General features: G+C 33.3%; 1 protein-coding gene across 1 annotated transcript in view; it reads right to left on the minus strand.

Moving 5' to 3' along the window:
• LOC127723528 (uncharacterized) overlaps window positions 1–12283 on the minus strand; it is a 56471-nt gene that overhangs the window by 27730 nt on the left and 16458 nt on the right. Inside the window, exons 5-6 of the mRNA XM_052230168.1 lie at window positions 11173–11760; window positions 10019–10147 (exon numbers count right to left, since the gene is read on the minus strand). Coding sequence (XP_052086128.1) covers window positions 10019–10147; window positions 11173–11760 — 717 coding nt within the window. The remainder of the gene's footprint in view (window positions 1–10018; window positions 10148–11172; window positions 11761–12283) is intronic.

Below are 12283 nucleotides of genomic sequence, written 5' to 3' on the forward strand. Positions count from 1 at the left end.
TTATTCATTACGATATCAATCTGTCACTCCACTACTGTACCTCGTTCCGAAAAGCATGAAATATTTGTAACTGGACCAAAACATCCAAACAACATTCCATATAATATAATAAATTTAGGCAAAACCCGCATAAAGCTCTACAGTCTGATTGAATTGTTTTCGGATGTCTCCATAGGCTTCCACCGATTTTGGAAGTTGAAAAAGCATGAAATATTTGTCACTGGACGAAAAAAACAAACAACTTTCAATCAATCTCTGCAAAACCTGTACAAAATTATACAGTCTAGTTGATTTTTTTGCAGATTTCTTCATAGGCTTCCACTGAATTTTTCAGCGTCTAATAGCGTGTTTCAAGTATACCTTACACCCGAACGATAATTGCAAGTTTATTTTTTACATTATATTTTTTCTGCTCTTGTTCTTCACGTAGCTCTAAGTTGATGGCGCCAATAGAGGATAACGAACGGAGAACGACATGCGGTATTTTCTATTTTACCTAATATGACTAAATTCCAGGGAAATCTTATTTCATACGTGGCAAATAAAAGGCAGTATATTAAACTGTTGAAAATCATCCTGTTGATATAAGAAACTACTCCGTGTGAACATGATATGATTTCTAGTGTCCACAACGGATCGAACCAGTCACATTTTACATGAATATAAGATAAAGGAAATTAATTCCTGTGTAGGTATTAACAGATTAGTATATATAAAATCATTTCCAATGTCCAATAAGGGCTACTGAGGCACTAGAGATTAGGAGTTTATTGCTCAAAACGGGTTCCCTCTTCTCCTGCTCGACTGCATGTCAGCCCGCCCGCCAGCTAAATTCCGTAATATTGTATCAGTCAGTTTTGCATTCAGTACAACCCGTCCAAAAGTTCTGAACACGGGTAAACACACCTTTAATGAAATGTTCGTCACTATTGAGTTCGAAAAAAAAAAGAAATAGCAAGTTGCTTTATTTTTTATGGATTAGCGAGGATTTTTTTTCTCCCATCCATTAATACTCCTTTTTTCTCGAATTTTAAATCCTTTCTGCAATACCCTCTCCTCCTGTCAGTGTCCCAAAATACAAAATAGGAAGAATAATTATGTTGTAGATTATAATTATATTCTTCACGAAATAATTACTATTGAGTATTTATTCCAAATATAACACCTTGCTTTTCAAATAAATTCATCATTTCTTTAACACTTTTCTCTATTACCCCTTTTATATCTTTTATTATGAAGAAATTTTAATTTCAAAAGACAATTAAAGATGTTTGATCAGATAAATGAATTAACAGCCCAGACAGTAGCTAACACTTTCATTGAGTTTAATATTAATGAAAAACGGATAAAAAGTTACTTTGCCGTTCCCTCTTAAAGATTGAAATAAACAATTAATTTCCCCATAGGCGACAATGATAGCCTTTTTCGAGATACAGGCTTTAGAAAGTTGATTTTTTTTAACGAAACCTTGCTAGAATTAAAGAAAAGTTATTAGGACAGTATTTTTTGGTCCAAAAAATATAGGTTCGCGTTGCTTTTCTTAGCGTAATTTGTACATATCTCCCATGTCTATCAATTTTGCACTTAAAAATACGTGTCTCATCCTAGCGTTTAAAAGACATCTCAGTTCCGTTATGGCTAAGGAAAATAATTTATTTGGCCTTTGGTATAATGCAGAATGCACGAAGTCTCTAATAACAAAAAATAACTAGTGTCAAGCTATCCAGCAATTCTCATCCTGCAATTCTCTTTATAAACATCTATCCTGCAATTCGTCATCCTGCAATTGCGTTTGGAAAACTACTTGAGCGACAATTTTATTTTTCTTTAAAACCATAGTTTTTGACTTTTTCGTTCGAAAACAAGATTTATATAGAAAATCAAAGACTTTTATATCCCATTAACAAAATTCTAAATTTAGTTTGCAAATTTCTAACTCATGTTTACGGTTTTGTAATTAGCATTTACAATACTATCATGATGACGATTCAAACAAAGTATTATCCGTTAATAAGTCCAGTATGTGATTCGTATAAACCCATGTTAAACCCAAATTTGCGATTTTCGAAACTCATATTAACGACTAAAAATACAGAATTTTGATGTAAAAAGATTTTTTTCATGGTATACCTACAACACAACTTCTATTTAAAACTGGGTCACCCACTTGTTCAAAACCATTGCCCCGGCAGTTCTGTATGGCTAGGGGTTATAGATTCTGCTCTAATAAATAGCTTTTGGGTAGTACTACAACGAGGGGCCAAAGAATTTCTGGGGTAAGCATTCCTAGAGGACGAAATTGCGTCCGAAACATGGAAATAAAGCCCAATTCGATAAAATACGCATTGGGGGCACCCACTTTCCGACCCATTGTCTCGGTAGTTCTTTATGGCTAGGCATTATAGACGCTGCCCTAAGGAATAGCTATTGGATAGTACTACAACGTGAGGGTAAAGAATTTCGGGGTAAGCATTCTTAAAGGCCGAAAATTTCGTCCGTAACACGGAAAAAAGTCATATTTGATAAAACATGCACTGGGGTCACCCACTTGTTCAAAACCATTGCCCCGGCAGTTCTGTATGGCTAGGGGTTATAGATTCTGCTCTAATAAATAGCTTTTGGGTAGTACTACAACGAGGGGCCAAAGAATTTCTGGGGTAAGCATTCCTAGAGGACAAAAATTGCGTCCGAAACATGGAAATAAAGCCCAATTCGATAAAATACGCATTGGGGCACCCACTTTCCGACCCATTGTCTCGGTAGTTCTTTATGGCTAGGCATTATAGACGCTGCCCTAAGGAATAGCTATTGGATAGTACTACAACGTGAGGGTAAAGAATTTATGGGGTAAGCATTCTTAAAGGCCGAAAATTTCGTCCGTAACACGGAAAAAAGTCATATTTGATAAAATATGCACTGGATTCAACTAGAACGGGATAGTGCGTCATAAGTCAAATTAATTTTTTTTTCTTTGCTTGCCATACATTGATTACAAAAAATAAACCCACCATCGTATTAAATTCAAGCGCAAGCCACTTGCACGAAAAATGTGTAATACACTTTTTCTGCTTTGTTTTACAAGACATTTGCTATAATACAGATACTATCAGTTACTCATTCAACATAGACATATTGTTATTTTTTCGGAACTACTTTAGAGAATGCCGAGAGTATGGAAGGCCATTTCACAGTATGACTGCCAAAATGAATATAGTGAAAAAGTTATTAGATAACACTACATTAAGATATAATCGGATTTTTTGGCGTATACATTCCTTAGATGCGAACATTCGAATCTTTGAAATATTGTTTGTGTTTGATGAAGATCTAGCACATTAAATGACATTAAAGTGGTCTAAGAGATATGGGACGCACGATCGGTCTTATTCGTTTACTGTCAACGAAACAATGAACAGTGCCGAATGTTGGTACTGTATGATGTATGTTCTTCTTTAATAAATAAATCATTTATTTACTGATTCACATATGAAGTTGACACACTATAGTAATGACTACCCAGATAATTCTTTACTCTCCCGTTGTAGTAATATCAAATAGCTATTCATTAGAGCAGAGTCTCTAATCCCTAGCCATAAAGAACTACAGAATTAATGGGTCGGAAAGTGCGTACCCCAATGCGTATTTTATAGAATTTGGCTTTTTTCCATGTTTCGAACGAAATTTTGGGCTTTTAAGAATGCTTACCCCAGAGATTCTCTACTATCCCAATGTAGTACTATAGAATAGCTGTTCATTGAAGCAGAGTTTTTAATCCCTAGCCATAAAGAACTACCCAGACAATTGGTTGGAAAGTGGGTGACCCTAGAGCGTATTTTATCGAATTTTGCTTTATTTCCGTGTTTCGAAAGAAATGTTGGGCCTTTAAGAAAGCGTACCCCATAAATTCTTTACCCTCCCGTTGTAGTACTATCCAATAGCTATTTATCAGAGCAGAGTCTATAATCCCTAGCCATAAAGAACTACCAAATTAATGGGTCGGAAAGTGGGTACCTCAATGCGTATTTCATCGAATTTGGCTTTTTTTCCGTGTTTCGAACGAAATGTTCGGCCTTTAAGAATGATTACCCCAGAAATTCACTACTATCCCAATGTAGTACTTTATAATACCGGTAGCTATTCAGTGAAGCAGATTCTATAATCCCTAGCCATTAAGAACTAGCCAGATGATTGGTTGGAAAGTGTGTGATCCTAGAGCGTATTTTATCGAATTTGGCTTTATTTCCATATTTCGGACGAAATTTTCGGCCTTAAAGAATGCTTACTTAAAAACTTCTTTACCCTCCCGATGTAGTACTATATAATAGCTATTCATCGAAGCAGAGTTTCTAATCCCTAGCCAGTAAGAACTACAGAAACAATGGGCTGGAAAGTGGGTACCCCAATGCGTATTTCATAAAATTTGGCTTTTTTCCGTGTTTGGAACGAAATTTTTGGCCTTTAAAATAGCTTACCCCAAAAATTCTCTACTATACCGATGTAGTACTATATAATAGCTATTCATTGAAGCAGAGTCTCTAATCCCTAGCCATTAAGAACTACCCAGACAATTTGTTGAAAAGTGGGTGACCATTGAGCGTATTTTATCGAATTTGGCTTTATTTCCGTGTTTCGAACGATATTTTGGCCCTTTAATAAAGCTAACCCCAGAAATTCTTTACCTTCCCGTTGTAGTACTACTCAATAGCTATTCGTTGAAGAAGGGTTTATAATCCCTACTCATTAAGAACTACCAAGATAATTGGTTGGAAAGTGGGTGACCCTAGAGCGTATTTTATCGAATTTGGCTTATTTCCATGTTTCGGACGACATTTTCGGCCTTTAAGAATAGTAACGCCAGAAATTCATTACCCTCCCGTTGTAGTAATATTCAATAGCTATTTATTAGAGCTGAGTCTCTAATCCCTAGCCATAAAAACTACCAAAACAATGGGTCGGAAAGTGGGTACCGAAATGCGTATTATATCGTATTTGGCTTTATTTGCATATTTCAGACGAAATTTTCGGCCTTTAAGAAAGCTTACCCCAAAAATTTGTTACCTTCTCGTTGTAGTACTATATAATAGCTGTTCATTGAAGCAGAGTCTTTAATCCCTAGCCATAAGGAACTACCCAGACAATTGGTTGGAAAGTGGGTGACCCTAGAGCGTATTTTATCGAATTTGGCTTTATTTCCGTGTTTCGAACGAAATTTTGGGCCTTTAAGAAAGCTTACCCAAGAAATTCTTAAACATGCATAAAAACGAAACCATATCCGGGACTTCACAGATATATATCTCTTTTTGAATCGTCATGATTTTTCTAATGGTAAATTCTAGTTATAGACCGTAAAGATGAGTTAGAAATTTGTAAACTGAAGCTAGAAATTTGTGAATGGGATATAAAAAACTTTATATTTATCTTTTTTTTCAAACAAAACAAGTCAAAAATCCATGATTTTGAAAAAAATAAAAATGTCACTCAAGTTGTTTTTCGAACGCAATTGCAGGATGACGAATTGCAGGATAGCTTTATCGCAAAAGAATTGCAGGATGAGAATTGCTGGATAGCTTGGCACTAGTCAAAAAATAACGGGCGCACATATCAACCAATCATGATTAGCTATACACTTAATTCTGAATACCAAGTTATGCTCATAAAATGGCTGCGCCCCTAAAATCTAATGGTTTATTGTAACCTATACGGTATTTAATACTTTCTAGAATCATGCAATTCATAGTTCGTTAGATGCACAAATATATATGCCACACAAAAATCATCTTCAAAACGTTCTGGCATTTCTCTCTGAATTTTCACAATTTTTTATCAGAGGTGACCCCAGTCAATAATTTAAAATCTAATGGTTTATTGTAACCTATAGGACGCTAGCTGTCACAAAGGAATTTCTTTAAATAATTGTTATCATATTTCATGTAAACAAACCTTTAATGTGAATTAGGTGCACATATCAAAATGATCGGATTTATTGCATCTATAAATAGCATCAGTGGAAATACCAGATTTCAGTAAATAGAGTTTAATTGGTTTGACAAATAGCTGATGTATTTACGGCAGCCGCATCAAAAATAAATACGGACATATAATTAGTATCAGATACTTATGATATAATCAAGCAAGTGATTATATCAACCTATCGATCGCGATGTATTCAATCTGATTTTCTCACCCTTTTCATGAAATAGTGACCTATTTTAGCTCATCACTACCACTCATTACATAGTAAGTGGCCCCGAGATCTTCAGATCTACCTTTTTAAACGCATTTAAGTAACATATGTATAATTGTGTGTGTTTTATCAATAGCTAATACTGTGGTATTATCTTTGTGGCGTTATCAACCATGTAATTACGCATGCTATTCTATGCATCGGTTTCCAATGTTTGAATGAGTTTACAAAAATTATTACTTGATATTGACCTTCAAGACAAAACCACAACCTTGATAAAGGTAGAATTTTGCGAAAGACTGTAATTATTTGTGGTACCGCTTTTAACAAACAGGATGTTTGATTATGATAAGGAAGAATTGAAGCTGCATTATGTTGTGTCAAAACTTTAAAGAATCCAGAGTGTAACAAAACTCCATTTAACTTAATAGTCATTTCATCATAAAGTTTATAACACAATTCCGTCTGTTGAACACGTACGGTTTCTACATTTTCCAATTTTTTTTACATAAAACTACATATCACACATACAGAGAAAAGTATATTTAATTCTAGGTATCTATTTAAACTTAGGCCTACATATTATTACTTGTTAATATCTCTTACTAATTTTTTTAGTTCGTAATACACTATACAATATAAAAAAGAAGATGTGGTATGATTTCAAAAGAGACAACTCTCCACAAGAGACAAAATAACACAAAACAATAACTGCTAAAGGTGATACCGTACGGCCTTCAACAATGAACCCAAACCTAATAGTTGATAAACTTCACTTTCTTATCTGCTTTGGGACCTTATATCAAATTATCACTAACATTGGTTATAAAGATAATTTGTGTTGTTAGTTGATTTACAAAATTCAACTCCGACATTTGGTTTAAGTCTTAATGTTCTTTATCTTATATTATTGAATATATATATATTGAAGTTTTAAGTTTTGTCCACGCTGTGCATAAAAAAGGGGAAACATTAAGGCTGAAAATGCACCAAGTATTTATATTCAATTCATCCATGAGTATTTGTTAAGCAGTGAAACCAGTAGAATTCTATTGGAACATTTTTCAACAATTTGATGTTTGAATAGACAAAATGTGAATATTCGTATTGAATATGAATATATCGTGCATTTTCACCCTTATTTTTCCTATATTTTTTTTACCTATATATATACTTTGTCTATCCAACGCAATAATAATTTTGAACGTTGTTTTCAATTTAGATTTGTATAGTAGCATGAGTTCGAATCCCGGCGAGGGAAGAACAAAAAATTTGTGAAAGCAAATTTACAGATCTAACATTGTTGGGCTGATGTTTAGACGAGTTATATATATATATATATACTTAAAATTGAATTCTCCGTCCACACTAGTAGAAAAAGAAATAAAATTAAATTTCAAAATGCTCTTAAAGTCCTTTAATCTTCTACATTTTTTCACCAACCGGTTTCACATCTTTGTAATAATCATGGATGATAATGAATATATATATATATATATATATATATAGTGAGGCCAACAATGCTGGATCTGTAAATTTTTGTTCTTCCCTGGTCGGGATTGGACTTCATGCTACTGAGATATCGTGGCACCAAATCTCCTTGCACTATGCAATATTTTCTGAATTACAATCAATTCCAACAAATGTTATTGTACGAGAAAAACACAGACAGAAATTTGTTTATGCATATAATGATAATAATAATAATAAAAACACGAGGGTTTTGCCGTTTTACCACTGATAAGATTTACCGATAGCGTCAAAGAATTATACAACAAAAACATGCAATTGTGAATAAAAATGGAAACATAATATGATTGGAACGCAAGATTAAACATTGTAAACTATAACCTATGCAAAGATTTAAGTTATAAAAATCATGATAATTCGATAAAGTCTTATCAATTCATAAATTGGTACAAAAATAAATCATTGTAAAACAGATATGGAATGGATATATGGATTATCAAACTTGATAAGTATTACAAATTTATGTTGTATCTTAATTATACTTATGATAATATTAAGTTATCTTCCTTACAACTTCCTTTAAGACAAAAGTTGTTATCTCCCATGTCTTAATTGTCAGGGTGAGTCTAAGAAAGATAACTCAAATTTGCCACAAGATGTAAGTAGAATTATGCTTTTTCATAATATTATGGTATTTCCTATTTGCCTCGACTGGTGACGTTACCGAAATTCAGCATTTTTTCCATTTGTAAAGGGGCATAAGTCTGGAACGGTATAAGTGATGTCACCAGAATTCATACTTGATCTGTGTTAAGTGGTAATAGGCATTGTGCATACATTTCATAACATTTGGTTGAGGCAAACTTTATTTAAAGAACATAAACGAAAAAGCAGCAATTTTTCCATTTGTAAAAAGTAAAATCACAATAACACTGAACTCCGAGGAAAATTCAAAACGGAAAGTCCCCAATCAAATGGCAAAATCAAAAGCTCAAACACACCAAACGAATGGACAACATCTGTCATATTCCTGACAGGTACAGGCATTTTCTTATTTAGAAAATGGTGGATTAAACCTGGTTTTATAGCTAGATAAAACTCTCATTTGTATGACAGTCGCATCAAATTCCATTATATTGACAACGATGTGTGAACAAAACAAACAGACATAAAGGGAAAAAATGTCAAAAATAGGGGTACAGATACAAAAGGGGCATAACTCTAGAAAAGTAAAAGGGACACCACCACAATTCAAACATGATCAGTGTTTTATGGTAATAAGCATTGTGTATAAGGTTCATAACATTTGATTGAGTACACAAAAGTAAGAGAACGGAAACCAATATTGGGACCTTCGGACGTACAGACGGACATATAGACGAACATGGGTAAACTTAATGCCCCCTCCAGTACGGCGGGGGCATGAAAAATATGGAAACATCTTTATTTATTTTTCGGAATTATAGCTGGGCAACGTACCTCCTTTTCATAGAAGTCTTCAGATGTCTACAAAATTGGACAAGTTTAAAAAGATAGATATCGGCCTTTTTTAAGACACAAAACTTAGCATTAACCTCCAATTCGTCTTATACATGTATTGCACAATGTAATTAATACAGCGGAATCAATTTGCTGCTCATCTTTATTTATTTGTCATCTTAGTTTTGTGTAAGATAATTTTAATAATTAAATCAAGGCCTGCTAACAATGTTTTGAAATCAGTTACCAGTTATTAAAATCAGACTTGATAAAAAATGTTCAATTATAATAAAACAAATATATTATTACCACACCAAGCATGCATGTACATAAAAATGGGGCCTTATTATCTTTGTTTACTTCTTATATATTTCATAAAACATTATTCATTGAATTATAACATTGATGAAGTTTAAAAGACGTTACAAAGTTTTTAATATACAATTTCTAAAATTTTCAATGAATCTTGTATCACCAGTATTGTAGTATATGTTAATTCTCTGTGTCAAGTCATAATATGAAAACAAATGTATTTTTCTTGGAACTTAATAAAAAGAGTTTACCCTAGCGTAAAACAAATCGACAGGATTTCGCGAGGGCATTAAGACCATTCCTTAGACTGGTGTGGATATAATATGTCAAGTTTCATATTATCCCAAGTGTTTGATCGTCATGAACATATACTGTATTTAACAGCGACCATCGAAAAAATTTTCATCACTACCTAACTTTCAACTCCAAAAACTCTGTAAAATATACCCATATAAGACATTTTGCTTAAAAGTGGTGCGAAAAAGATGAGTACCTCCAAAACAGTGTCTGATATATGGTATATGCTAGGGATTTTTCTAGTGGAACATGGGGTTTTACAAAACTAGCTATTACCTGACATGATGCTCAATTCCCTTTTTTTTATTATTTTCTCTAATGATTTATAGTTGTGCTGAAGTCTTTTATCTATGATACAATCAACCACTAATTCATCACATACAATCGGTAATTTGAAGAACCATTCTGAAAAACCAGAAGTGTATAAATATGACGAAAGTTGTACCACAGATATGATTGGTTAATGTCATTACTTCCTACAAATAATTTCATATTACATTGCATCGTATCTAAGTATAAGTATGTAAATCTTCCTCTATATAAATGATGTCCTCTCAATGGATGATTAAAAGTTACTGACTATGTGGGCCGCATCTATCACATCGAACTTGAAATAAAGGATACAACAGATATAGTTAAATATTCTTCATATCTTACCTTGTATCTTCAAACTGATGATGATTTAGAACAAATAAATGTAACAGTAGTATACCGCTGTTCAATGGTCATAAATCAATTAAGCGAAAACAAATTCGAGTCACAAACCAAAACCGAGGGAAACCCATTATCTATAAGAGGAAAACAACGGAACAGAAATAATGAGCTGCAACAAAAAAGAAACGCCAACATACGTAGAAACGGACTATAATTGTGAACTTTCGACATTCCAGAGCATGCGTTTCCTATTTTTAGCTACCAAACCAAGAGTGGTGACGTGGTAAAGTTGAAAATCATCACTTGGACACTTTTACGGACGTCATCATGACTTGGTTGATCGTTATAGAATATTTGTTTCGGACCACGACGGATATGTTCTCATTGTCGTAACCACAATTACACAAATGTGACCTTCCAAATTAAACTTATTATCGAATTTGTTTTTACATGAGCAACACGACGGTGCCACATGTGGAGAAGTATCTGTTTACCCTTTCGGCGCACATAACATCAACCCCGTTTTTTAGGTAGGGTTCGTGCTGTACAGTCTTTAGTTTTCTATGTTGTGTTTTGTGTTTTGTGTACTGTTAATTGTTTATTTTTCGTTTTAAGTGATTTTACCACAGCATTAATTGTCAGTTTATTTCCAAATTATGAGTTTGAAAATGCCTTTGTTATCTTTAACTTCTCTTTTTCAAATTACGTTTTTCTTTACTCATTAAGGTATGAGTTAATACTGAAGAAATTTTGACATAAAAATGACAAAACCCAACCTTTTCTTTGGTTAGACGATTTTCCCCAGAACTGTGTGCTTTCATCTGTTTGTTCATCTGACCATTTGTCAACTTTGCTCGTATAACGCAATTGTTGGCCACTCGAAATGTCGATAATATCATTAATATCTTTTTCCTTTGCACCTAATCCTAGGAGAGTCTGCTTCAGTGAACGCAATTTCATTTTATATTCTGCTTCGTCCATTTTGCATTCTGGATAAGACACTATTTCATTCCGTATAATTCGAATTCTTTCTATGTTCGCAGACAGACTCCTATCGTCCTCATTCGGAGGATTTCCCCATCCTTGATCGTGAGGTTGAATGTTTGCAGCACATCGGCATAATGAATAAAGCGTAGGAATAGCTAAGTCTCTCAGGTTTCCGGTATACTTTCCTTCTTTTGGATATATGATTTTTCGAGAAGTTTTATCGAGTTTTGGCTTTAGATCAGACTTATAGATTTTAAAAATCTGTCCAAACGATCTGTTCTTTGGAAATCGACTTTCAAATTCTTCGCGAAGAACTCTGGTTCCAATATCCAAAGTAAGCCGTAAAATGAGAAAGTAATTCTTTCTCTTCAGATTTCCTTTTAATATACAAAACAAAGTATAAAAATTATGTAAAAGATTTAATTTAATGTAGATTCACAAAAACAAGTAAAAATTCAATAAGGTTTTAAATAATTATTTCGTTAATAACTCTGCTTCAGTAACATTTGTTATATATAACTCTGCTTCAGCAATACTCTATTTTACAAATTGTTGTTAGAGAATCATAACATTCAACAACTTCATGTATCAGAGAACATATCAAACTTATTGTTTGTATAATTGATACGATATAAACTTTAACTAACAATAACAATTAACCGATACATTTATGATCATATACATTTTCAAACATGACATATCGTGTAACCAACAATTGCAATCAAACTCTATTTTAATAATATCATCCATTGGGTAATTAACAATATTTCAGAAAGAGGATCATACAAAAGTCATGTGAACGATCATAATTCAGACTTATTTAAGTCAGTTTCTGGCTTTTTCTACCACAGTAAAAGCAGTACTTGTGTTAGAGGTGTAATACCACCAAATCATAGTACG

This window comes from Mytilus californianus, unplaced genomic scaffold (genome assembly GCF_021869535.1).
Source record: "Mytilus californianus isolate M0D057914Y unplaced genomic scaffold, xbMytCali1.0.p SCAF_13, whole genome shotgun sequence".
NCBI lineage: Eukaryota > Metazoa > Mollusca > Bivalvia > Mytilida > Mytilidae > Mytilus > Mytilus californianus.